Raw genomic sequence first — 27,716 nt, 5'->3', positions numbered from 1 at the left:
TCCAATAAATCGAATTTACCACAGGTGGACTCCAAATCAAGTTGTAGAAACATCTCAAGATGATCAATGGAAACAGGATGCACCTGAGCTCAACTTTGAGTCTCATTACAAAAGGGTCTAAATACTTATGTAAATAAGGTATTTTTGCAAACATTTCTAACAACCTGTTTTCGCTTTGTCATTTTGGGTTATTGTGTGTAGATAGCTGGGAAATTGTTTTATTTAATCAATTTTTGAAGTAACAAAATGTGGAAAAAGTCAAGGGGTCTGAATACTTTCCCAATGCACTGGTGTATATATATATATATATATATATATAAATAATGTTCGAATCATTTCATGAGAAAACCAAAGGGTGTACAACATGTGTCTATGTAATAATGGACAAATGAAATGAGGTAGCTAAGTCATGTGGTTGAAGAGCTATTGAGATGTGATGGTGTGCCAGGCTGCCTACACCATTGCTGTGTGATTATGAAACTCGGGTCGGAAAAATAACACCTGTGCAATGTTGTACACAGTTGTTCATTCATAGAGAGCCTAACCTGAGGTATGTAGCTCAAATTGTTCGCGAGCTATTTTGGTTTACAGGTCCGAATATCGAAACTCAAACCAACTTTACCACCTGTAGTACCGCCCTTCTCTTCGGGCGACAGCGTATTATCTGGAATGCACATCAATCATAGACAATAGTGCAGATCTAGCGCTCACTATCGGCTTCCTAGGCTAAACATGACCTACCTAATAACGCCTATCAGCCAGGTGGAACAGCAATAATGGTCTGACTAGGATATATTTTTAATAGCTATTTCAGAGAGAGAGGGGAAGATTATTATTTGGCTGTGTGAGAAAAATACCCAGATCCTTCCGTCCTCATCACAGCTTACCTGACAACACTGATCTGAAAATCCGCCTCGGGAATGCAGTTCCATGACCCGGAGAGGAAGTCTCGGCACCAGGCGAACGCTCTGCCTTTCATGTCTCTGTCCACCTCCTCTGTCCGCCCATCCCGGTATGACTCCGCTTCAGAGTCGTCATCTGTGTTTGCTCCACGGGGACTTTGCGCCCTGAGGTTGCTCTCATTGATGACCAGGGTGTCCCCAACATTACTCTTCTCCACCGCTGGACCAGTGTCCTCCGTCGTCAGCCTGGGGATGTTTCTCGAAGTTGCCTTGTCAGATTTGACAAGCGCTCCTTCGCTGTGGCACTCCATCACATTTTGACCGGACTGCATCGCGGTTTTACGTGGCTGGTTGTGGTTTTAGGATGAATTCAGTCACTAGTCGCTGTCAGATTCAGTTCGCTGGCTAAATTAACTTGAATTATCAGAGATAGCTAACTACTACTGGCACCGCATAACATAAAGCTGACTAGTGTAGGCAGTTACAGTTCAAAACTAGTTAGCTTAGATGTCCACCTAGTATGAAGCCATGCGAGTAATGTCGCCTCAGTAGATCATTGTCAAATACGACATCATGTCAAATTCATGCCACCCATTAGCTAAAATCCTTAGCAACCACCACTGTTAAGCAGGCAAAAATAAATAAGTACTTCCGGGTATCCAGTGTTTGGAATCCTTCACAATAAGAGATCTTCTGTATACTTGGTAAATTAATCATTAGGGTAAAAATGTGCACAATTATCGATATATTTTATACTAGTTATCATACAATTAATAAATTAAAGTATTTATATGATATATTATGCAGGGTTGGCAACTTTTGTGAGAGTTGGTATGTGAATGTATTCCCCCTGATACAACCCCAGACGGTGTTTTCTGAAGCAAATCTCCTGCAATTTTACCTATTTTGACAAGGTTTACGCCGAGTTCAAAACAACTGGGAACTTGGAACTGGGAACTCGGAAATCTCAGCATTCCGACTTTAGTGTGTTCAATACTACTGGGAACTTGGAAAAAACGAGCTCAAACTATGAAAAATCGATTTGAACGGTCATCCAACTCTGAATTCCAACTTTGTCTAGAGCTACTGGCGTTATGATTTGACCGCTTAGGGTGTAAAATTAAATAAATAAAAAACACATCAGGGCTCAGTTTCCCAAAAGCATCTTAAGGCTACTTTATTATTAGAACTCTCGTAGGAGCATTATTTCCCAAAACCATCGTTAAGGTTGTTCTTGAAAACGCTCGTTAATTACCGACTGCCTCAGACCACTCGTAGAAGAGCTACAGTTGAAGTCGGAAGTTTACATACACCTTGGCCAAATACATTTCAACTCAGTTTTTCACAATTCCTGACATTTAATCCTAGTACAAATTCCCTGTTTTAGTACAGTTAGGATCACCACTTTATTTGAAGAATGTGAAATGTCAGAATAATAGTAGAGAGAATGATTTATTTCAGCTTTTATTTATTTCATCACATTCCCAGTTGGTCAGAAATTCATATACACTCAATTAGTATTTGGTAGCATTGCCTTTAAATTGTTTAACTTGGGTCAAACGTTTCAGGTAGCCTTCCACAAGCTTCCCACAATAAGTTGGGTGAATTTTGGCTCATTCCTCCTGACAGAGCTGGTGTAACTGAGTCAGGTTTGTAGGCCTCCTTGCTCGCACACGCTTTTTCAGTTCTGCACACAAATATTCTATAGGATTGAGGTCAGGGCTTTGTGATGGCCACTCCAATACCTTGACTTTGTTGTCCTTAAGCCATTTTGCCACAACTTTGGAAGTATGCTTGGGGTCATTGTCCATTTGGAAGACCCATTTGCGACTAAGCTTTAACTTCCTGACTGATGTCTTGAGATGTTGCTTCAATATATCCACATAATTTTCCTTCCTCATGATGCCATCTATTTTGTGAAGTGCACCAGTCTCTCCAGCAGCAAAGCACCCCCACAGCACGATGCTGCCACCCCCGTGCTTCACAGTTGGGATGGTGTTCTTCGGCTTGCAAGCGTTGCCCTTTTTCCTCCAAACATAACGATGGTCATTATGGCCAAACAGTTCTATTTTTGTTTCAGATCAGAGGACATTTCTCCAAAAAGTACAATCTTTGTCCCCATGTGCAGTTGCAAACTGTAGTCTGGCTTTTTTATGGCGGTTTTGGAGCAGTGGCTTCTTCCTTGCTGAGCGGCCTTTCAGGTTATGTTGATATAGGACTCGTTTTACTGTGGATATAGATACTTTCGTACCTGTTTCCTCCAGCATCTTCACAAGGTCCTTTGCTGTTGTTCTGGGATTGATTTTCCCTTTTCACACCAAATTACGTTGATCTCTAGGAGACAGAACGCGTCTCCTTCCTGAGCAGTATGACGGCTGCGTGGTCCCATGGTGTTTATACTTGCGTACTATTGTTTGTACAGATGAACGTGGTACCTTCAGGCGTTTGGAAATTGCTCCCAAGGATGAACCAGACTTGTGGAGGTCTACCATTATTTTTTCTGAGGTCTTGGCTGATTTCTTTTGATTTTCCCATGATGTCAAGCAAAGAGGAACTGAGTTTGAAGGTAGGCCTTGAAATACATCCACAGGTACACCTCCAATTGACTCAAATTATGTCAATTAGCCTATCATAATCTTCTAAAGCCATGCCATTCTAAAGCCAAGGAATTTTCCAAGCTGTTTAAAGGCACAGTCAACTTAGTGTATGTAAACTTCTTACCCACTGGAAATAATCTGTCTGTAAACAATTGTTGGAAAAATTACTTGTGTCATGCACAAAGTAGATGTCCTAACCGACTTGCCAAAACTATAGTTTGTTAACAAGAAATTTGTGGAGTGGTTGAAAAACGAGTTTTAATGACTCCAACCTAAGTGTATGTATGTACCTCCGACTTCAACTGTAAGTACATCGTTAGATGCCTTTTTGCCCATCCGCATCACTTTATACACAGAAGATCTTTGCTAAAGACAAAATAAAGAAGTATGTCTGTCTTTCTATGACTAATAACTTCAGAACAATAGTGACAGTGACTACAAATACACTATATATACAAAAGTATGTGGACACCCCTTCAAATTAGTGGATTTGGCTATTTCAGCCACACCCGTTGTTGACAGGTATATAAATCGAGCACACAGCCATGCAATCTCCACAGACAAACATTGGCAGTAGAATGGCCTTACTGAAGAGCTCAGTGACTTTCAACGTGGCACCGTCATAGGATGCCACCTTTCCAACACCAAAGTTCCTGCCCTGCTAGAGCTACCCCGGTCAAATGTAAGTGCTGTTATTGTGAAGTGGAAACGTCTAGGAGCAACAATGGATCAGCTGCAAAGTGGTAAACCAAACAAGCTCACAGAACGGAACCGAGTGCAACACTCCCTACCGAGTTCCAAACTGCCTCTGGAAGCAACTTCAGCACAAGAACTGTTCTTCGGGAGCTTCATGAAATGGGTTTCCATGGCCGAGCAGCCACACACAAGCCTAAGATCACCATGCACAATGCCAAGCGTCAACACCTTTGGGATGAATTGGAACGCCGACAGCGAGCCAGGCCTAATCGCCCAACATCAGTGCCCGACCTCACTGGTGCTCTTGTGGCTGAATGGAAGCAAGTCCCCGCAGCAATGTTTCAACATCAAGTGGAAAGCCTTCCCAGAAGAGTGGAGGCTGTTATAGCAGCAAAGGGGGGACCAACTCCATATTAATGGCCATGATTTTGGAATGAGCAGGAGTCCACATACTTTTGGTCATGTAGTGTAGTTTCCCATTTCTTTGCATAACAAGCAAAGGATACAAAGACGCTTCAAATGAAAACCAAGATTACTGTATTAAAATATAAATACAGTATAGGCTAAATAGACCTATATATTTGAATGATATTTAAATAAATGTCATGTTAATTCAATTGAGTTTTATTTAGCTATTTGTATGCTACTATCAAATGTTTTCCTCTATATATTTCATGATGTTTAACATGTGCGCAATGATGTGCCAAATCTTGATTTAGTGCAATATTAAAATGTTAAGGTAACATTTGAAAGGGATAGCCTAACACTGATCCGAGAGCAGTGCTTCCTTTCTTTCGAACCTATCAGTATCGACACATGCCTGGATGGCGCACTTAATGAACGTTCTCTCTGCCCTCTGCGTGGTGTTTTGGGAAACATGTTACATCGCTATCAGGAAACCGGACCAAAGTGTATTCAGGATGCTTTGAACATTAAATGAACACTCAAAATTCGACGACTTTGTTACTTGTTACTTTAAGGGAAACAGTTGGAAGGCTCTGAACAAGAAATACTAATCTTAATGGTGGATGGCAGTGGGAAACCAAATCATAGAATGCAGTCTTCTTGTCCATAGACTGCTTTCAAGGTAAGGACACAAACATTTTGTATATTGCCATTTGGGTAAACTATGTCTTTAAATTAGGGCTGGAAGAAAATCCTGCTTGCTCTCCAGGAGGGTTGGCCACCCCTGATCTATGTTTCCCAAGTGCTGGGTGTTTAAAAATGTTTTCTTGTTATAACAAATTCATTTCTCAAAATCACCCAACCTTAAAGAAAAATCTAATGAAGATCAATGATCAGGTGGTTTATACCTACTAGTTGAAGACCATCAGTAACACACTACGCCGCCAGGGACTCAAATCCTGCAATGCAAGACGTGTCCCCCTGCATAAGCCAGTACATGTCCAGGCCCGTCTGAAGTTTGCTAGAGTGCATTTGGATGATCCAGAAGAGGATTGGGAGAATGTCATATGGTCAGATGAAACCAAAATAGAACTTTTTGGTAAAAACTCAACTCGTCGTGTTTGGAGGACAAAGAATGCTGAGTTGCATCTAAAGAACACCATACCTACTGTGAAGCATGGGGGTGGAAACCTCATGCTTTGGTGCTGTTTTTCTGCAAAGGGACCAGGATGACTGATCCGTGTAAAGGAAAGAATGAATGGGGCCATGTATCGTGAGATTTTGAGTGAAAACCTCCTTCCATCAGCAAGGGCATTGAAGATGAAACGTGGCTGGGTCTTTCAGCATGACAATGATCCCAAACACACCGCACAGGCAAAGAAGGAGTGGCTTCGTAAGAAGCATTTCAAGGTCCTGGAGTGGCCTAGCCAGTCTCCATATCTAAACCCCATAGAAAATCTTTGGAGGGAGTTGAAAGTCTGTGTTGCCCAGCGACAGCCCCAAAACATCACTGCTCTAGAGGGAGGTAGCTCAGTTGGTAGAGCATGGTGTTTGCAACGCCAGGGTTGTGGGTTCGATTCCCATGGGGGGCCAGTATGATTTTTTAAAAATAATGTATGCACTAACTGTAAGTCGCTCTGGATAAGAGCGTCTGCTAAATGACGTAAATGTAAATGTAATGTAAATTAGATCTGCATGGAGGAATGGGCCAAAATACCAGCAACAGTGTGTGAAAACCTTGTGAAGACTTACAGAAAACGTTTGACCTGTGTCATTGCCAACAAAGGGAATATAACAAAGTATTGAGAAACTTTTGTTATTGATCAAATACTTATTTTCCACCATAATTTGCAAATAAATTCATAAAAAATCCTACAATGTGATTTTCTGGATTTTTTTCTCTCAATTTGTCTGTCATAGTTGACGTGTACCTATGATGAAAATTACAGGCCTCTCTCATCTTTTTAAGTGGGAGAACTTGCACAATTGGTGGCTGACTAAATACTTTTTTTCCCCACTGTACAGTACCAGTCAAAAGTTTGGACACACCTACTCATTCAAGGGTTGTTCTTTATTTTTAGTATTTTCTACATTGCAGAATAATAGTGAAGACATCAAAACTATTAAATAACATATGGAACCATTTAGTAACCAAAAAAGTGTTAAACAAATGTCATGATCGTCGTAGAGAGTAGACCAATGCGCAGCGTTAGTTGCAAACATACTAAATCTTTATTATCTTTAGTGATAATATAAACAACAAACGAAACGTGCAGTCCTACGGTTAACACAACCAACACGGAAACAAACCAAACGGAAACATGATCCCACAAACACTAAGGGAAACAGACTGTTTAAATATGGCTCCCAATCAGAGACAACCAGCAACAGCTGACACTCGTTGCCTCTGATTGGGAGCCACTCTGGCCAACATAGAAATACCACAACTAGAACTCCCACACAGAACATAAAACACATAGACTCTACACACCCTGGCTCAACATAAAAGAGTCCCTAGAGCCAGGGCGTGACAGTACCCCCCCCCAAAGGCGCGGACTCCGACCGCGCCAACAGAACACCACAGGGGAGGGACCGGGTGGGCACTCCGCCTTGGCGGCAGATCCGGCTCTGGGCATGAACCCCACTCCCTCTCTAACCCCCCACAGTACCCCTGGTCCGGTCTGGCCCTGCTGGCCGGAGCTGGACTGAACACTGGTGGAGCGGATTGCTCTAGCTCCGACGTGGAGCAGCTGACCGGTACCGGACCAGGCACCGGTGGAACAGGCACGGGCCGTGCCGGACTGACGACGCACACCACTGGCTTGGTGTGGGGAGCAGGAACAGGCCGAGCCGGGCTGACGAAACGTACCACTGACTTGGTGCGGAGAGCAGGAATGGACCGGGCCGGGCTGGCGACGCGCACCACTGACTTGGTGCGGGGAGCAGGAACAGACCGGGCCGGACTGGCGACGCACACCATAGACTTGGTGCGTGGAGCAGGAACAGACCGGGCCGGACTGGCGACGCGCCCCATCGGCTTGGTGCGGGGAGCAGGAATAGGCCGGACCGGGCTGGCGACGCGCACCATAGGCTCGGTGCGGAGAGCAGGAACAGGCCGGGCTGGGCTGGCGATGCGCACCATCGGCTTGGTGCGGGGAGCAGGAACAGGCCGGACCGGGCTGGCGACGCGCACCATAGGTTTGGTGCGGGGAGCAGGAACAGGCCGGGCTGGCGACGCGCACCATAGGCTTGGTGCGGGGAGCAGGAACAGGCCGGACCGGGCTGGCGACGCGCACCATAGGTTTGGTGCGGGGAGCAGGAACAGGCCGGGCTGGCGACGCGCACCATAGGCTTGGTGCGGGGAGAAGGAACAGGCCGGGCCGGGCTGACGACGCGCACCATAGGCTCGGTGCGGGGAGCAGGAACAGGCCGGGCCGGGCTGACGACACGCACCACAGGCTCGATGCGAGGAACAGGAACAGGCCGGACCGTACTGGGGACACACACCACTGGCCCTACGCAGGGATCAGGAACGGGCCGGGCCGGACTGGCGACGCGCCCCATCGGCTTGGTGCGGGGAGCAGGAACAGGCCGGACCGGGCTGGCGACGCGCACCATAGGCTCGGTGCGGAGAGCAGGAACAGGCCGGGCTGGGCTGGCGATGCGCACCATCGGCTTGGTGCGGGGAGCAGGAACAGGCCGGACCGGGCTGGCGACGCGCACCATAGGTTTGGTGCGGGGAGCAGGAACAGGCCGGGCTGGCGACGCGCACCATAGGCTTGGTGCGGGGAGCAGGAACAGGCCGGACCGGGCTGGCGACGCGCACCATAGGTTTGGTGCGGGGAGCAGGAACAGGCCGGGCTGGCGACGCGCACCATAGGCTTGGTGCGGGGAGCAGGAACAGGCCGGGCCGGGCTGACGACGCGCACCATAGGCTCGGTGCGGGGAGCAGGAACAGGCCGGGCCGGGCTGACGACACGCACCACAGGCTCGATGCGAGGAACAGGAACAGGCCGGACCGTACTGGGGACACACACCACTGGCCCTACGCAGGGATCAGGAACGGGCCGGACCGGACTTGTAACACACCCCAGTACCTCTCGCCATGCCTCCACACTTTCCCTCTCCTCTGTGACCAGTGGCCCCCTTAACCTGGCGGCCTCCTCTGCACACCCGCTGGACCGCTCCATCGCGGCCTCCTGCTGCCCCGTCGTCCACGGCGTGAGCCCCCCCTTAAAAAAATTCTGGGGGTCTCTCCTCCCCGTGGACCAGGCCTCCCTAGTTCTCGCCAGACTCTCACCCCACTGCTCCAAAGTCCAACCTCTCTGCTCTTCACTTGGCTTGGCCCAGTCGAGACTCTTAATCCACTGCTCCATAGTCCAACCTCTCTGCTCTTCACTTGGCTTGGCCCAGTCGAGACTCCTACTCCACTGATCCCAAGTCCTTCCTCTCTCCTCTTCATGCTGCTTGGTCCAGTTTTGGTGGGATCTTCTGTCACGATCGTCGTAGAGAGTAGACCAATGCGCAGCGTTAGTTGCAAACATACTAAATCTTTATTATCTTTAGTGATAATATAAACAACAAACGAAACGTGCAGTCCTACGGTTAACACAACCAACACGGAAACAAACCAAACGGAAACATGATCCCACAAACACTAAGGGAAACAGACTGTTTAAATATGGCTCCCAATCAGAGACAACCAGCAACAGCTGACACTCGTTGCCTCTGATTGGGAGCCACTCTGGCCAACATAGAAATACCACAACTAGAACTCCCACACAGAACATAAACACATAGACTCTACACACCCTGGCTCAACATAAAAGAGTCCCTAGAGCCAGGGTGTGACAACAAATCAAAATATATTTGAGATTTGAGATTTTTCAAATAGCCACCCTTTGCCTTGATGACAGCTTTGCACACTCTTGGCATTATCTCAATCAGCTTCACCTGGAATGCTTTTCCCAACAGTCTTGAAGGAGTTCTCACATATGCTGAGCACTCGTTGGCTGCTTTTCCTTCACTCTGCTGTCCGACTCATCCCAAACCATCTCAATTGGGTTGAGGTCGGGTGATTGTGGAGTTTAGGTCATCTGATGCAGCACTCCATCACTATCTTTCTTGGTAAAATAGCCCTTACACTGCCTAGAGGTGTGTTGGGTCATTGTCCTGTTGAAAAACAAATGATAGTCCCACTAAGCCCAAACCAGATGGGATGGCGTATCGCTGCAGAATGCTGTGGTAGCAATGCTGGTTAAGTGTGCCTTGAATTCTAAATAAATCACAGACAGTGTCACCAGCAAAGCACCCCCACACCATAACACCTCCTCCTCCATGCTTTACGGTGGGAACTACACATGCGGAGATCATCCATTCACCCACACCGCGTCTCACAAAGACAGGGCGGTTGGAACCAAAAATCTCAAATTTGGACTCCAGACCAAAGGAGACATTTTCACCGGTCATGTTTCTTGGCCCAAGCAGGTCTCTTCTTCTTATTGGTGTCCTTTAGTAGTGGTTTCTTCGTAGCAATTCAACCATGAAGGCCTGATTCACACAGTCCCTCTGAACAGTTGATGTTGAGATGTGTCTGTGACTTTGGGCTGCAATTTCTGAGGCTGGTAACTCTAATGAACGTATCCTCTGCGTGAATCAGGCCTCCTGTGGTGGTCCTCATGAGAGCCAGTTTCATCACAGCACTTGATGGTTTTTGCGACTGCACTTGAAGATACTTTCAAAGTTCTTGAAATTTTCCGTATTGACTGACCTTCATTAATTAAAGTAATGATGGACTGTCGTTTCTCTTTGTTTATTTGAGCTGTCATTGCCATAATATGGACTTGGTCTTTTACCAAATAGGGTTATCTTCTATATACACTTTTTTGGTTACTACATGATTCCATATGTGTTATTTCATAGTTTTGAAGTCTTCACTACTATTCTACAATGTAAAAAAAAAAAAAAAAATTGAATGAGTAGGAATGTCCAAACTTTTGACTGGTAGTGTCTATCCATAAAACTTATGCCAGTTTCATGATTTCGACTGGCTGAGAAACGCTGCCTGCATGTCTGTCTCGTCCCGACTCTCGACACGTTCATTGCTTTGGGACAGCTGGAGATTGAATCTGAACATTGAAACAATGTTGCAAATGTCAGAGAGACTGACAGCAAGGTTTATACAAATCCCCAATGTTAAACTAAATGTTAGTCTAAAAGCAATGTGGGATAATGTCTAGATGCTTTTTTATACTGGAGTTTATAAATTGCCTGGCTGGCCTGATGAGACAGTGGATTGCGCAGTCAGGCATTTTAACGTCATAGATTTAGCGGGTGGTAACTTGTGGAATAGACACTGGCTGGAATGCGGTTTTAACCAATCAGCATTCAGGATTAGACCCACCTTACTAGCTACTGCCAATCCCATTCTCATCACTCCACTTGTCATGTCTTGTCTTGTCAATCACACACACCTGGTGCTCATTCCCCTAATTAGTATGTGTATAAGTGTTCCCTCTGTTCCCCTTGTCTTTGTGAGTGATTGTTTATTGTGAGAGCGAGTAGCTCTACTCTTCTATTTGTACTTGACAAGGTGGAATGTTTTCCCTTGTTATAGTTCGTTTTCACGCTGGGAAGGTTTGATTTATGTAAACGGAATAAACTCTGGACTTCGGTGTTTTACCTCCTGTGCCTTACTCCTTTATTCACACCTCGTCACAGAATCACTCACCCGCTGAATTGAGTCAGCAGGGGAAGACTGCATGCCTGGAGTTGTGGCAAGGGTCCAGGAGCATTCCTCAATGCTGGCCAGCTTGGGGGAAGCGATGGATCGGGTTCTTCAGGTAGTAGAACGCCTGGAGAGGAGAGGACCCAATCTATCGAGACCAGCTGGCCAACCGAATCCAGCCACCTACACCCCAGCCCCTGGAGGGATCCAGATATCCCGGCCACTGGCGTTTGATGGGACGGCAGCGCGATGTAAGGGATTTATGCTCCTCCTCGAGCTCTATTTCTCCAGCATCAGGCCGGCGCTACTGGAGCGGGAGAAGGTATCCATCCTCGTTTCCTGCCTTTGTGGGAGAGGCCTGTAGTGGGCCACGGGGAGTTTGCTCGCCTCTTTCGGGCTGTTTTTTATCACCCGCCTGAGGGGCGAGAGGCGGGCGAACGACTGGTCCATCTGAGGCAGGGGACAAGGACCGCACAGGACTACGCGCTGGAGTTCCGGACGCTGGAAGCGGGGTCCGGGTGGAACGAGCGGGCACTGATCAACCATTTCCGGTGCCACCTAAGGGAGGACGTCCGACGGGAGCTAGCCTGCCGTGATGACATGCTAACGTTCTCCCAACTGGTGGACATGGCCATCCGGCTGGACAATCTGCTAGCAGCCAGAGGACGTCCTGGTAGGGGTCTGCCCGTTCCCACTCTGGACGACTCTGAGCAGATGGAACTGGGGGGAGCCGCCGATCGAGAGAGCGCAGGAGGACAGCGACAGTGCCACTCTGGTGGCACGAAGGGACAATCCACCTCACGTCGCAGTCAACATTATTTTGGGTCTGGAGGTGGTAGGCAGGGTACTCACTCATCACCCCAGGTAACGAACACCCAAACTTGTTCAGAGCCCTTTGCGGCGTACTGTACCCTATCTATCTCCTTTCCCGATCACCTGGTAGTTTCCCAGTGTAAGGCGCTAGTCGATTCAGGCGCAGCTGGGAACTTTATGGACAGGGCATTTGCACACCGTCAAGGCATTTAATTGGTTCCTCTATCCATTCCACTCCCCATCAGAGCACTTGATAGTCAACCATTAGGGTCCGGGTTGGTTAAGGAGGTTACTGTACCAGTCACCATGATTACACAGGAGACGCATGTTGAGCAGATCACCTTTTTGATTGTTGAGTCTCCTGATTACCCCGTAGTCTTAGGTATTCCGTGGTTAGCCCTTCACAACCCCAATTTGTCATGGCCGCAGAGGGTTCTTACGGGATGGTCGCGTGAGTGTCCGGGTAGGTGTCTAGGTGTTTCCGTTGGTGCGACTATGGTGGAAAGTCCAGACGGTACTCCCACCATGCACATTCCCCCCGAATATCATGATCTGGTGCTTGTGTTTTCCAAGACGCAAGCGACTAAATTACCACCTCATCGGGAGGGGGATTGCGCGATAAACCTTTGGGTAGACGCTGTACCTCCCAGGAGTCATGTGTATCCCCTGTCGCAGAGGCTATGGAAACATACGTCACTGAGTCCCTGCGCCAGGGGTATATACGTCCCTCCACTTCACCTGCTTCCTCAAGTTTCTTCTTTGTGAAGAAGAAAGAGGGCGGTTTATGCCCGTGCATTGATTATCGACCACTGAATAAGGTGACAGTAAGATTTAGTTATCCTCTTCCCCTCATTCCTTCAGTGATTGAGTCAATGCATGGGGCCTGTTTTTTCACCAAATTAGACCTCAGGAGTGCGTACAACCTGGTGTCTATTCGGGAAGGGGATGAATGGAAAACAGCATTCAGCACAACCTCGGGGGCATTATGAATACCTGGTGATGCCCTACGGTTTGATGAATGCTCCATCCGTTTTCCAGTCCTTTGTGAACGAGGTGTTTCGGGACATGCTTGGTCGTGGTGTGGTGGTCTACATCGATGACATCCTGGTGTATTCCTCTACGCGCGCCGAGCATGTGTTCCTGGTTCGCAAGGTACTGGTCCGACTGCTGGAAAATGATCTTCATGCCAAGGCAGAGAAGTGTGAGTTTTTCCAGCAGTCAATCCCCTTCCTTGGATACCGCATTACTACCACAGGTGTGGAGATGGAGGGAGATTGCATTTCAGCCGTGCGTAATTGGCTGACACCAACCACGGTGAAGGAGGTGCAGCGCTTCCTTGGCTTTGCCAACTACTATCGGAGGTTTATTCGGGGCTTTGGCAAGGTTGCAGCTCCCAATTGGTAACACACTATGCCGTGAAGGACTGAAATCCTGCAGCGCCCGTAAGGTCCCCCTGCTCAAGAAAGCACATATACAGGGCCGTCTGAAGTTTGCCAATGAACATCTGAATGATTCAGAGGAGAACTGGGTGAAAGTGTTGTGGTCAGATGAGACCAAAATCGAGCTCTTTGGCATCAACTCAACTCGCCGTGTTTGGAGGAGGAGGAATGCTGCCTATGACCCCTAGAACACCATCCCCACCGTCAAACATGGAGGTGGAAACATTATGCTTTGGGGGTGTTTTTCTGCTAATGGGACAGGACAACTTCACCGCAACAAAGGGACGATGGACGGGGCCATGTACCGTCAAATCTTGGGTGAGAACCTCCTTCCCTCAGCCAGGGCATTGAAAATGGGTCGTGAATGGGTATTCCAGCATGACAATGACCAAAAACATTTGGTCAAGGCAACAAAGGAGTGGCTCAAGAAGAAGCACATTAAGGTCCTGGAGTGGCCTAGCCAGTCTCCAGACCTTAATACCATAGAAAATCTGTGGAGGGAGCTGAAGGTTCGAGTTGCCAAACGTCAGCCTCGAAACCTTAATGACTTGGAGAAGATCTGCAAAGAGGAGTGGAACAAAATCCCTCCTGAGATGTGTGCATACCTGGTGGCCAACTACAAGAAACGTCTGACCTCTGTGATTGCCAACAAGGGTTTTGCCACCATGTACTAAGTCATATTTTGCAGAGGGGTCAAATACTTATTTCCCTCGTTTAAAATGCAAATCAATTTATAACATTTTTGACATGAGTTTCTCTGTATTTTTTTGTTGTTATTCTGTCTCTCACTGTTCAAATAAACCTACCATTAAAATTATTGACTGATCATGTCTTTGTCAGTGGGCAAACGTACAAAATCAGCAGGGGATCAAATACTTTTTTCCCTCACTGTACACATACACATACACACACACACACACACACACACACACACACACACACACACACCAGTGGAGGCTGGTATCACTTTATAATGGAGGAAGGCTTAAAGTGGAGGAAGGCCAAATGGAATTAATGGAACGATATCCAAAAACGTTACGACAACAAGTTTGAAAACAGTCAGATTTATTTGCACATCCCTGACTGTGAAGTCATCATGACAACCGAAAGCACCAAGGTGACAAAGTGCTGGAGTTCATTCAAACGATTTTCTAGCTTGTGAGCTCCCTTGGGTCAGTCAGGATCAGTTCGCCACTGGAAACCAAAACAGACTTGACTCTGGTGCTCTTCTGAACTGCAGCAGCAGTGTCTCTCTCTGGAAATGACATTTTATGTGGTCAGTTGCAGAGAGAGGGATGAGACTCAAACTGTAGGGAAGGGTAGAGGGGAAGGAAACTATTTGCTTGAATGGAATGTAGAGAAAAGTAACTCACTCTTTCTGAAGCATCTTGGTTCACAGTTGTCTCCAATGGATGGCTGGCACACAGCTGTATTACAATGGATGAACACCTGCAAGAGACAGTACAGATTTTTTTTTTAAAGAAGGTAATAATTATCTAGCTAGATAATTATTACCCAAGAATAAATTAGAGTAGTTTCATATTTATGTAAACTATATGGTTTTATATTACCTATGTAATTGTAACAAATTGGCCTACCAGAAAGTACCAATTGTGACCAAGCAAGCCAATACAATATTATTAAATAATTCATTACCAGAAAGTAGCAATAATTTCACAAATACCAATTGTAATAGGACAGTGAAAAGTCTTACCAAAAAATCTAATATAACCATAAAGTACAGTACTTCTATTTCGTGCATGAATTTAATAAACAATGTTAGCATGGCAATCAACAACATCAATGTAGTTGTTTCAACCCTCTTATTAGAATTATGATCAATTTGAACTCTATTGTTCCAGTAGAATTAGAACACAGTCATACCCACAGAATTAAATAGAACAATATCTGTAAATATGTAACATATATGTATCTCTATGGTCATACCGTCTCCCTCAGGGGGGACATGGATGTTGGATCCACAAAGGTGAACATCTTAAGAACGAAGCGCCTGTAGTGGGTTGGGAAGGACACACTCGAAGAGGCTCCCACAGAGATGGGAATGGTCAGGTAACGGTCATCCTGGTAGGGACATCTAATGATATGAACGGAGAGAGAGACACAGAGAGAGTGAGACGTAGACAGACAGACAAAGTCATGGTCAAGTGTCTTTCTGTCTGCGTCAGGGTGGGCATGCCGCATGCCATGTTACGACTCTCAATTTACACCAGCAATTGCAAATACATTGCTGTGAGATGAAACACGTTGGTTTTGACAATGAAGAGGTATTTTTGAAGTGAGGTTCTCCTAGTGCTGCTGATCATTTTCCTCATCTTCACAAGGAACGGCAGAACAGAAATTGAATGTACTGTTACGAAAATGTTTACAACTTCTACTTTACTACTACTTATTCAGATATTTACCCATCAATGAGAAGATCCCACTGGGGCAGGCTGAGAGGGTTGGGGGTTGTGGTGGCCCAGCAGCGACCCAGGGTCAGCACAATGTTGGGATCTGTCCTCGCCAGGATGCGAACCTCGGTGTACACGGGATCCCTGAGGACCTTGGTGACAGGGTAGTCTGCCTCTGTGTAGTAAGAGTTGTAGGCCACCTCCTCTGTTTCAAAAAAGGAAAGATTAATTAATTCACCCATTTATTAATCCAACCAACCAACCAATCAATGAATATAGTGCCACATACCTTCATTACATCCCTTGGAGAGGCATACTCCGTTGGCCAGTCTGAGCTCAACTGTGAGGGGTCCAGGAGCTATCGGAGGAATTGGGGGAGGCACCTGCTTCACCTCAATAACCAGAGCCTCAATGGTGCTGCCCTTATATCTGCACTGGAATATTAGACTGGGAAGAAAGGGAGTGTGGTCAGACATCTTGAAGGTGTCTGAGAGACTTTAAAGCAGGCCATATAAGGTGATGACTAAAGATCCAATTGCTCATTTAACAAGAAAAATTGTGTTAACTCCAGTGTCTTGGCAAAATTCCCACCTAGGGGCCTCATTTATCAAAGGTATGTGTGCACAAAAAAGACTCTAAACCTTGTGTGCACCAGTTTTCCCACAAAGGATGGTATTTATCGCTGTTGAACTTAACAGGAAAGTGTGCGTATCTCCACGCAAATCTCTGACCGTGCGTACGCACAACTTATAGTGGTTGATCAATTGTATTGCAAGCAAATATTGTTATTTTGAAGGAAATGGAGGTGTACAGGAATTATAATAATGGTAGGCTAATGAAAACATTATAACATAGGCCTAATCATAAAACAGATACGTTTTCCATTGGTAAGGAGATCGCATGGCAGCATGTAGCCTAATGTGTTTCTTTTACTTGTATTATATAGGCCTACTCCCGAGTGGCGCAGTGGTCTAAGGCACTGCATTGCAGTGCTAGCTGTGCCACTAGAGATCCTGGTTCGACCGGGAGACCCATGGGGCGGCGCACAATTGGCCCAGCGTCGTCCAGGGTAGGGGAGGGAATGGCCGGCAGGGATGTAGCTCAGTTGGTAGAGCATGGCGTTTGCAACGCCAGGGTTGTGGGTTTGATTCCCACGGGGGGTATGAAAAATAAAATAAAAAATGCATTCACTAACTGTAAGTCGCTCTGGATAAGAGCGTCTGCTAAATGACTAAAATGTAAAAATGTAAATGTAAATCATAATCATATTGCAGGACATGTCTCTCCTTTTTTCACGACTGGTTTATTCCCGCTACACAACAACTATTAGCCTACCATTTATCCATCGCTCATTTAATAGCAAAACATGCTTGGAATTAAATAGACCGGTAGAATACTTAAATTGGGAAGGCTACAGTATTGCTAGGAGTGCAACATCATAGCCTCTTTAAATTCAGAGCCTACACCAAGGCAGGAGATAGAAACACAATCTATTGATAAGCCAAATATTTATTATTTCCAAAGAAGTGTGCTGTAGCATTTACTTTTAAATTGTTTCAATAGACAATCAAACTTGCAGAATGTGATGCCAGTGTCTGGCAATCGCTATAGGCAGGATGCATTTTTTGTTGAAAAGTTAACTGAAAAAGATTAAAGCATTCTGCCCACACCTCTACATAAATGTGATCGAATTTGCCCTTGCTTTTTCTTTTAGAAACTGTCTTGGCCCAATTCCAACATCTCCAAATCATACACCAAATGAGGGTGTTTTTGTTACCATTAAATGCGAATTGAGGGATTATTTTCATGGGGGGGTTGTAGCGCTCGTTCACGAGCACACAAATATAGTATGGCTCTGATTTATCAATGACAACATGCGTATATCTTGCGTGCGACAGTTTGATAAATCCCAATAATTTGTTGCTCAAGCAAATCCTAGAATCTCCACCTACGCCAGAATTTTATAAGAAATGTATGCACGGTTGATAAATGAGGCCCCTGGCCCCATATACAGTACACAACATTTTAAACAAATGGTTCCTTAGGATGTTGTTATTATGTTGTTATAATCATTATTATTGAATATCACCTACTCATAGTGGCTGTCCCTGGTGATGGAGCCAAAGGGGCCAACCCCCACTTGATATGAAGAGGACATCCTATTCTCATAGACAATAGTATCAGTTTCCTCCTGCAATAAACACAACTATGTTATACAGCTCATTTTTTAGGCAAAATCATTATAGCTTTGACAAAGAGCTTTTGTCACAATGTGGCAGCATCTTTAAACCTGAATAAACAATCAATTATATGATAATTGTTGCAACCAATATGGATGATGTGATCAAATTATTTGAAGGAGTGAGGAACTACTTCCCTGTACTAAGACTGAAGCCAAGCACAAGTGATGCGTACCGTCATGACAGTTCCACATTCAGTGACTTTAAACTGGTAGATGGCGAAGACAGAAGTGGTGCCGATAGAGGTGCAGTGGGCTCCGTTTCCCCCCAGCAGGCTGATGGACTCCAGATCCAGTTTGGGCAGAGTGGCATCCCTGGCCACCACCACAACAAACTGGCCATCCTTGGTACACTGAACAGTCACTGGTGACAAAGAGCATAACAAAAACATGAAGTTAGTGTTCTTGAGTAAACTGGAGCATGTTGGAACATGTTGAATTTAAACTACTTTGGATAAGAATTGCCATCTATAATTGGTAAGTGGAAGTGGAATCAGAGTGAAGAGTTCAGAATCCAATTATTTGTTTTCTGGTGAAGTACGATAAACACGTTTCTCTGAGGGGGCAATACATAAAGTAAAACCGCACTGTTACAACATAGAGTTCTAGAGTAAAATGAGCATGGTCCAACACCTACCTGCTTTTCCATAGAAGCACATCCGCCCATCAAAACAGCAGTTGATGGCCTCACATTGGGCAGCAGTGATGTCAGGAAGTCCACACTGCACCTTGTGGGGGCCCTCAACATCACAGCTCTGCTTTGAGCCTGGGCCTATCGGGTCAGAAGGTAAGTTAGGCTTCTGAGGCTGCCTAGGGGGTTGGGCAGGCCACTGCTGGGGTTGAGCAGGCCTCTGAGGGGGTTGGGCAGGCCACTGCTGGGGTTGAGCAGGCCTCTGAGGGGGTTGGGCAGGCCTCTGAGCGGGTTGGGCAGGCCACTGCTGGGGTTGAGCAGGCCTCTGAGGGGGTTGGGCAGGCCTCTGAGCGGGTTGGGCAGGCCACTGCTGGGGTTGAGCAGGCCTCTGAGGGGGTTGGGCAGGCCTCTGAGGGGGTTGGGCAGGCCACTGAGAGGGCTGTGCAGGCCTCTGAAGGGGCTGTGCAGGCCTCTGAAGGGGTTGGGCAGGCTTCTGAGGGGGTTGGGCAGGCCACTGAGGGGATTGGGCAGGCTTCTGAGGGGGTTGGGCAGGCCACTGAGGGGGTTGGGCAGGCCTCTGAGGGGGTTGGGGAGGCCACGACGGTGGTTTCTGGATGGGTGGCCACCCTGGTTTTTCGTTGTAATTCTGAGCATCACACAGACAGCCAAGCGTGGCCACTGCCACTAGACAAACTGCACTCCACTTCATCGCAATGGCTTCACCACAAGAACTGATCCGCACTGTTCACTGGATGCTGCGACGAGGATGAAGGAGTCGTGGCCACCTTTATAATAGATGGAGCGTTGTTTACTTATTGGAAATCCGCCCCCTCCTTATCTGACCGTTCCTTTTCTGAGTCAAGGTTTTAGCCAATCAAATGCCCTGGCTAATGTTCCTTTAGTAGCACACTATTCAAAACAATTGTGTAACATTTGCTAATGTCCAACATTTTGGTCATGGCCTTGAGAAAGGTCTTTGTGACCGACACATGTCATGTCATTGGAGGCTTTGCCAGTTCTGTCAGTATCGAGACATTTTGATGATCTGTTTAGATTTTTGTGCTTAGAGTTGTGAAAATGTACTACATACCTGTGAAAATTGCACCAAAGGGATTGGGGGAAAAAAAGGTAATATATACAACATTGTGTAATTATATATTTATCATGTGCTAATCTTTTTTGATTGTTTCTGACTATCAAAAAAAATATATATATATATTTATATTTATATATTTTATTGTCACATACACCGACTAGGTGCAGTGAAATGTTTTTTTTTAGAGGATCAGCCATTGAAGTACGGCACAGCTGGAGCAAATTTGGAAACATATTCAATGTACATATCTGCTTTTCAAAATGCAATATTCACATTACTTTTCATGTTATTTTCTTGTTATTTTGTTAATACATTTAACTATCACTTAATCAAATTGCTAAAAACGGATAAATACTGAACCAAAATGATTTAGTGCCTAGTTCACATATTGTTTGATAACTGCTAAACTCTGTGAAGTTCTAAATTCTTACATCATTAATGTATCAATTGACAATTGACAGGGCGGCAGGTAGCCTAGCGGTTAAGAGCGTTGGGCCAGTAACCAATTTTTTTTTTTTTACATCAATTTATGTTGGAAGGTAACGTAATCATATGTGGCTGTAAATACTATATAATCATCCTCCATCAGGATGCCTTTGAAAGGGGTATGGTAGTAGGTGCCTGGCGCACCGGTTTGTGTCAAGAACTGCAACGCTGCTGGGTTTTTCACGCTCAACAGTTTCACATATGTATCAAGAATGGTCCACCACCCAAAGGACATCCAGCCAACTTGACACAACTGTGGGAAGCATTGGAGTCAATATGGGCCAGCATCCCTGTGGAACGCTTTCGTTGCCTTCTAGAAATCATGCCCCGACGAATTGAGGCTGTTCTGAGGGCAAAAGGGGGTGCAACTCAATAGTAGCAAGGTGTTCTTAATGTTTTGCACACTTAGTGTATAGTGTAATGTACAATGCATTTCTGAAATACCTGGGTTGTATATACAGTTTTTTGTAATGCCCCCATTCTATTGTTCAGAAGCTTTGATTGTGCATTCATTGGGGTTTCACACACGTTTTCCTTGAAATACCATGAGCACATTTTGATTAGTCACCGATACATTAGATAATGATAGGCTCACCATTTAGTCATTTTAACTACCATTTAATCCAATAGAATAAATGACAAGATACACATTCAAGATACACATTCACTTCAAACTGGAGGGAGCTGAAGGTTCGAGTTGCCAAACGTCAGCCTCGAAACCTTCATAACTTGGAGAAGATCTGCAAAGAGGAGTGGGACAAAATCCCTCCTCAGATGTGTGCTAACCTGGTGGCCAACTACAAGAAACGTCTGACCTCTGTGATTGCCAACAAGGGTTTTGCCACCAAGTACTAAGTCATGTTTTGCAGAGGGGTCAAATACTTATTTCCCTCATTAAAATGCAAATCAATTTATAATATTTTTGACATATGTTTTTCTGGATTTTGTTGTTGTTATTCTGTCTCTCACTGTTCAAATAAACCTACCATTAAAATTATAGACTGATCATTTCTTTGTCAGTGGGCAAACGTACAAAATCAGCAGGGGATCAAATACTTTTTTCCCTCACTGTAATTATTTAACTATAACTTGACATGCACACTTTTTTAAATAACTTGTATTCAATGGCATGTTGTGAGCATGTTGAGAAATATGTCAGTCTTACAGTTTCATTATCCTTATACCAGTGTTTCCCAAACTAGGGGTCACGACCACATGTGGGGTTGCCTAATTTGAAAATGAGGTCGGGAGAGAAACTGAAATAAAGTCTTGCTTGGTTCATAGAACCGGCATTATGTTAGTAACCTCTGGTAGCCACTAGATGGGTTTGTAATTTTAATTTTAAATTTTTTTATTTAACTAGGCAAGTCAGTTAAGAACAAATTCTTATTTACAATGACGGCCTACCCCGGCCAAACCCGAACGACGCTAGACCAATTGTGCGCCGCCCTATGGGGCTCCCAATCATGGCCGGATTGTGATACAGCCTGGAATCGAACCAGGGTCTGTAGTAACGCCTCTAGCACTGAGATGCAGTGCCTTAGACTGCGCCACTCAGGAGCCCAATAATAACCAGTAATAAACAGAGTGGTTTCTGTTTTCTTCCTACAAATGTGTCTCTATCTTTTAAACCGTTTAAGCTACAAAATATTATGATCCATCGCTGAAAGATACGACTCTCAGGAACACGTATGTGTCTTCTGTTTCCCTCTACAAGCCGCACAGGACTCAAGAGTGGACAAGACCAGGCACTAAATCAGACTGGGGGGGAAATAACATCATCAAGAGCACACAAAATTATTGCCTGATGATCTTCTGAACTTCTCAATACCTTTCTGATGCATTTCAGTCACTTCAAACCATACTTCCTTCAGATTGAAATACTGTCAAAAGTACTGTCAAACTGATTTGTAGTAAACTGTCATAGCCCAAATAAAAAAAGTAAACATTGGCCGTTGATTACATAACTCTTTCTCCCATGGTGGGGTTGCAAAAACATTTCAAAATCAAAATGGGGTTGCGGGCCAAAAAAGTTTGAGAACCACTGCTTTATACAGTACATATGTAGGACAAAACCAGAAATAGGGGTATTGTAAAGCAGTTGGCTACTGTGAAAGTGTTGTATGCCATTTCTGCCCCATGCAACATTGTACAAGATCACCTTTTCTATGTGACTTGTCAACTGATACAGTATCGCCTGTCTCTCTGCTTGAAATCATAAAGATTACAGTGTATTACTGAAATTCAGATAATGAGTGGAATATATTGTTATATCAACCCAGGTAAGTAGTGCATTGTACACTAAACTATAATTCCAAATTGTAGAACAGAGTGAATCTTTCCACTGGAGAATGATGATGCAGTATTTACAGCCACATTCATACAGTATATGATTTGGTTCCAACATAAATTGATGTCAAATTGATACATTATGAGGTAAACATATAGACATTTACAGTGTTCAGCAGTTATTAAACTATATATGTATGTTAACTAGCAAATCCAGATCTTGCAGAATAAATTGAGACAGTATTCACACCACTTGACTTTTTCCACATTTTGTTGTGTTACAAAGTGGGATTAAAATGGATTTAATTGTCTATTTTTTGTCAACAATCTACACAAAATACCCTGTCAAAGTGTTTGAAAAAATTACATTTGTAAATGTAAACATGAAAAATAAAACTCTAATAATGTACATCTTGATTAGATAAGTATTCAACCCCCTGAGTCAATACATGTTAGAATCACCTTCGGCAGCGGTTACAGCTGTGATTTTCTTTCTGGGTAAGTCTCGAAGAGCTTTCCACATCTGGACTGTGCAACATTTGCCCATTATTATTTTCAAAATTCTTTAAGCTCTGTCAAATTGGTTGTTCATCGTTGCTAGACAACCATTTTCAGGTCTTGCCGTAGATTTTCAAGCAGATTTAGGTCAAAACTGTAACTCAGCCACTCAGGAACATTCACTGTCTTCTTGGTAAGTAACTCCAGTGTAGATTTGGCCTTGTGTTTTAGGTTATTGTCCTGCTGACATAGTATGCTAGGAGCTAGAAAAATGGTGACCGTGTCTGTCAGCGCGATCCCTCTCTAGACCAATTCCCTGAATTTGTATGGGCGTCCATCGCCCATACTACCGGCGCCACAATGCGGGAGTCCGGGAGTATGGGGGTGTTGTCTCTGGGCCTCTCCTCTGTGTCATACAGCCGGGACAGTGCGTCTGCCTTCACGATCTTCGTACCCTGAATGTATGACAATGTAAAATCAAACCGGGTGAATAATAGGGCCCACCTGACCTGTCGAGGATTCAGCCTCCTCGCTGCCCAGATGTACTCCAGGTTACGGTTGTCCGGCCAGACGAGGAAAGGGTGTTTCGCCCCTTCGAGCCAATGCCTCCACACAGTCAAGGCTTGGACAAAAGCCAACAGCTCCCGATCACCAACGTCGTAGTTCTGCTCCTCCGGGCTGAGCTTCTTCGAGAAGAAGGCACAGGGGCGGAGCTTGGGCGGCGTACCCGAGCGTTAAGACAAAACAGCTCCTATCCCAACCTCGGACGCAGCCACCTCCACTAGGAACGGTAGTGATGAATCGGGGTTGAGGTGACTGGGGTACTGGGGCTGAGGTGAACAGACCACACAGTTTGCTGAAGGCCAGGTCACCCTCAGCAGACCAGCAGAGCCGGGATGGCACACCCTTCAACAAGGAGGTAATGGGAGCTGCAACCTTGCCAAAGCCCTGGATAAACCTCCAATAGTAGTTGGCAAAGCCAAGGAAGCGCTACACCTCCTTAACCGTGGTTGGAGTCTGCCAATTACACATGGCTGAAATGCGATCTCCCTCCATCTCCACACCTGAGGTGGAAATGCGGTCTCCAAGGAAGGAGACGGATTGCTGGAAAAACATACACTTCTCTGCCTTAGCATAAAGGTCATTTTCCAACAGTCGGGCCAGCACCTTGCGAACCAGGGACACATGCTCGGCTCGCGTAGCGGAATACACCAGGATGTCATCGATGTAGACCACTACACTGCGACCAAGCATGTCCCGAAACACCTCGTTCACAAAGGACTGGAAAACTGAGGGAGCATTCATCAAACCATAGGACATCACCAGGTATTCATAATGCCCCGTGGTTGTGCTGAATGCTGTCTTCCACTCATCTCCCTCTTGGATACGCACCAGGTTGTACGCACTCCTGAGATCTAATTTGGTGAAGAAGCGCGCCCCATGCATTGATTCAATCACTGAAGGAGTGAGGGGGAGAGGATAACTAAATCTTATCGTCTCCCTGTTCAGTAGTCAATAATCAATGCACAGGCGTAGACCTCCGTCCTTCTTCTTCACAAAGAAGAAACTCGAGGAGGCGGGTGAAGTGGAGGGACATATATACCCCTGGCGCAGGGACTCAGTGACAGGTTTCCATAGCCACTGTTTCAGCCTGTGACAGGGGGTATATATGACTCCTGGGAGGTACAGCGTCTACCCAGAGGTTTATCGCGCAATCCCCCGCCCGATGAGGTGGTAATTTAGTTGCCTGCGTTTTAGAAAACGCTTGTGCCAGATCGAGGTATTCGGGGGGAATGCACACGGTGGGAGTACTGTCTGGACTTTCCACCATGGTTGCACCAACGGAAACACCTAGACACCTACCCTGACACTCTCGCGACCTCCCCGTGAGAGCCCTCTGCAGCCATGAGAAGGTGGGGTTGTGAAGTGCTAGCCAAGGGATACCTAATACCACAGGGAAAGCAGGAGATTCAATAATCGAAAAAATAACCTGCTCAAAATGAGTCTCCTGGGTGATCATGGTGACTGGTATCGTGACTTCTGTAACAAACCCGGACCCTATTGGTCGACTATCGAGTGCTCTGATGGGGAGTGGAATAGATAGAGGAACCAATGTTATGCCTTGACGGCGTGCGAATGCCCTGTCCATAAAGTTCCCAGCCACACCTGAATCGACTAGCGCCTTACACTGGGGAACTACCATGAGATCGGGAAAGTGGATAGGTAGGGTACAGTGCGCAGCAGAGGGCTCTGAACAAGTGTGGGTGTTCTATACCTGGGGTGATGCGTGAGTGCCCTGCCTGCCGCCTCTCTGCCCAAAAGAACGTTGACTACGACATGTGGTGTATTGTCCCTTCATGCCACCAGAGTGGCACTGTCGCTGTCGTCCTCCGCTCTCTCGGCCGGCGGCTCCACCCAGCTCCATCGGCTCGGGGTCCGGGGTGGAAATGGGCAGACCCCTACCAGGACATTCTCTAGCTGCCAGCAGGTTGTCCATACGAATGGCCATGTCCACCAGTTTGTTGAAGGACAACATGGTGTCTCGGCAGGCTAGCTCCCGTCGGACGTCCTCCCGCAGATGGCACCGGAAATGGTCGATCAGGGCCCGCTCGTTCCACCTGGACCCCGCTGCCAAAAACTCCAACGCGAAGTCCTGTGCGGTCCTCGACTCCTGCCTCAGATGGACCAGTCACTCACCCGCCTCTCTACCCTCGGGCGGGTGATCTAAGACCGCCCCAAAAGAGGCGAGCGAACTCCCTGTAGTCCTCCAACGCGGCTCCTCCTTCATTCCAGGGCTTTCCCACAGAGGCAGGAAACAAGGACGGACACCTTCTCCCACTCCGAGGGTTCCGGCCTGATGCTGGTGAAGTAAAGCTCCAATTGGAGGAGGAATCCCTGGCACAGCGCCGTCGTCCCATCGAACGCCCAGGGTTGGGATACCTGGATCCCTCCAGGTGCTGGGGTGTAGGTGGCTGGATCCGGTTGGCCAGCTGGTCTCGACAGATTGGGTCCTCTCCTCTCCAGGCGTTGGACGACCTGAGAATCCGATCCATCGCTTCCCCCAAGCTGGCCAGCATCGTGGAATGCTCCTGTACCCGTGCCACGACTCCAGGCATGCACTCTTCTCCCGCTGACTCCATACTCGGGTGGGTGATTCTGTGATAAGGTGGTGTTGAAGGAGTCAGGCGCAGGAGGGTAAATCACAGAAACAGGCTTTAATCCGAAAAATACAGGTTTAAGCAGAAATCTGTCAAACACACTCCAGGGCACAAAACAGGTGCACTGGAAAATACAAGGTACACGGTGTGATGTCACGAGAGGCTGTGTCCTGGAGGGACGTTACATCCCCCTGAGGAGGCTGCAAACCCAGACAGCTATGGCTCCATCTGCTGGTATGGTCGGGAACTCCACCCCTCTATGGCCAATCTTCCCACGCAGCTGAAACAAATCAGGAGCTGATGAGCTGAAGGTTTTGGGAAGGGAAGAGACACACTGAGGGAGTGTGTGGGTTGTGAAGTAACACAGTCTCCAACCTGGGCTCTCTGGAGGACAAGAGTGCTGCACGTCCACTTCCATGAGGGATATAAGGATTTGGAGATACTTACCTTTGGGAAATACTCACCTTTGGATATATTCGCCTGTGGAACTACGGGAGAGACATTTGGAAGGACTTTTTGCTGGGTTGGCCACTAGCTGCAACGTGGACTACAGTAAGGCTGGGGAAAAGTTATCTGAGCGAGTGAGAACTATGATTTTGGATGTGGGAGAGACATCCCTGAACTGTTAACCCTTAAAGAGCCACAAGAGAACAGAATTTGGTTATATTTTCGTTAATTTCCCAAGACCTTTAATAAAATCCTTGTTTTGTTTGAACCTTGACTCCTTGCACTACTTGAGCAATCCCGCTGAAAGCTGTGTAGCCTCTCGTGACGTCACAGATGGTGGAGAATACGGGCAAGCTCAAGCGTTAATAGTGCATGTCAGAGGAGGATACCGAAGGTTTGATCACCCAGTTTTCCAAGTTGGCCGTAGGCTCCCCGCCGACTGAAATGGAGGACATATTGAAAGCCCTTGTTGCTGGCCAGCAAGCCCAGATGCAAGCAACCGTGGCTCTCTTGGAGGAGCAAAAGAAAGCCAACCTTCTGAAGGCAGAGGAATTGCAGTTGCAGAGACAGAGGGTTGTCCAAAATACCCGCCCAATAAAGGCAAGTGACTTTATATCTAAGATGGGAGCTACCGATGACATTGAGGCATACCTGCATGCATTTGAGGCCACGGCCACTAGGGAAGCCTGGCCCAAGCAACAGTGGGTTGGTCTGTTAGCCCCCTTCCTAACCGGGGAATCGCTGAATGCTGTCCGGGACCTGGGCCCTGACCAGGTTACTGACTATGATGCCCTGAAGTCTGAGATCCTCAGCAGATATGGACTCACAAAGTTTGGTATGGCCCAGCGCTTTCACAGCTGGACCTTCCAACCAGACCAACTT

The 27,716-nt window shown here is 46.3% G+C and overlaps 2 protein-coding genes across 2 annotated transcripts in view; both read right to left on the bottom strand.

The window, feature by feature from the left end:
- The window catches only part of LOC311137226 (choline kinase alpha-like), a 70,658-nt gene extending 69,150 nt beyond the window's left edge, over positions 1-1,508 (bottom strand). The window contains exon 1 of the mRNA XM_084171609.1: positions 888-1,508. Within this exon, the coding sequence (XP_084027735.1) occupies positions 888-1,234 (347 nt within the window). The 5' untranslated portion in view covers positions 1,235-1,508. The remainder of the gene's footprint in view (positions 1-887) is intronic.
- Positions 1,509-14,627: 13,119 nt separating this feature from the next.
- On the bottom strand, positions 14,628-19,635 carry LOC311137221 (zona pellucida sperm-binding protein 4-like). The gene is made up of 8 exons (XM_084171594.1): positions 18,867-19,635; positions 18,406-18,593; positions 18,084-18,181; positions 16,280-16,437; positions 16,003-16,195; positions 15,527-15,674; positions 14,953-15,028; positions 14,628-14,834 (listed from the first exon to the last, which is right to left on the bottom strand). The coding sequence occupies exons 1-8, from the start codon at positions 19,567-19,569 to the stop codon at positions 14,731-14,733; spliced, it is 1,668 nt and encodes a 555-aa protein (XP_084027720.1). The 5' UTR covers positions 19,570-19,635; the 3' UTR covers positions 14,628-14,730.
- Positions 19,636-27,716: the final 8,081 nt, after the last annotated feature.

Source organism: Coregonus lavaretus, assembly GCF_964263955.1.
Source record: "Coregonus lavaretus genome assembly, chromosome: 11".
Classification (NCBI taxonomy): Eukaryota; Metazoa; Chordata; class Actinopteri; order Salmoniformes; family Salmonidae; genus Coregonus; species Coregonus lavaretus.
Note: the sequence above shows the minus strand (reverse complement) of the source record. Positions and strands in the feature narration are given on the sequence as shown.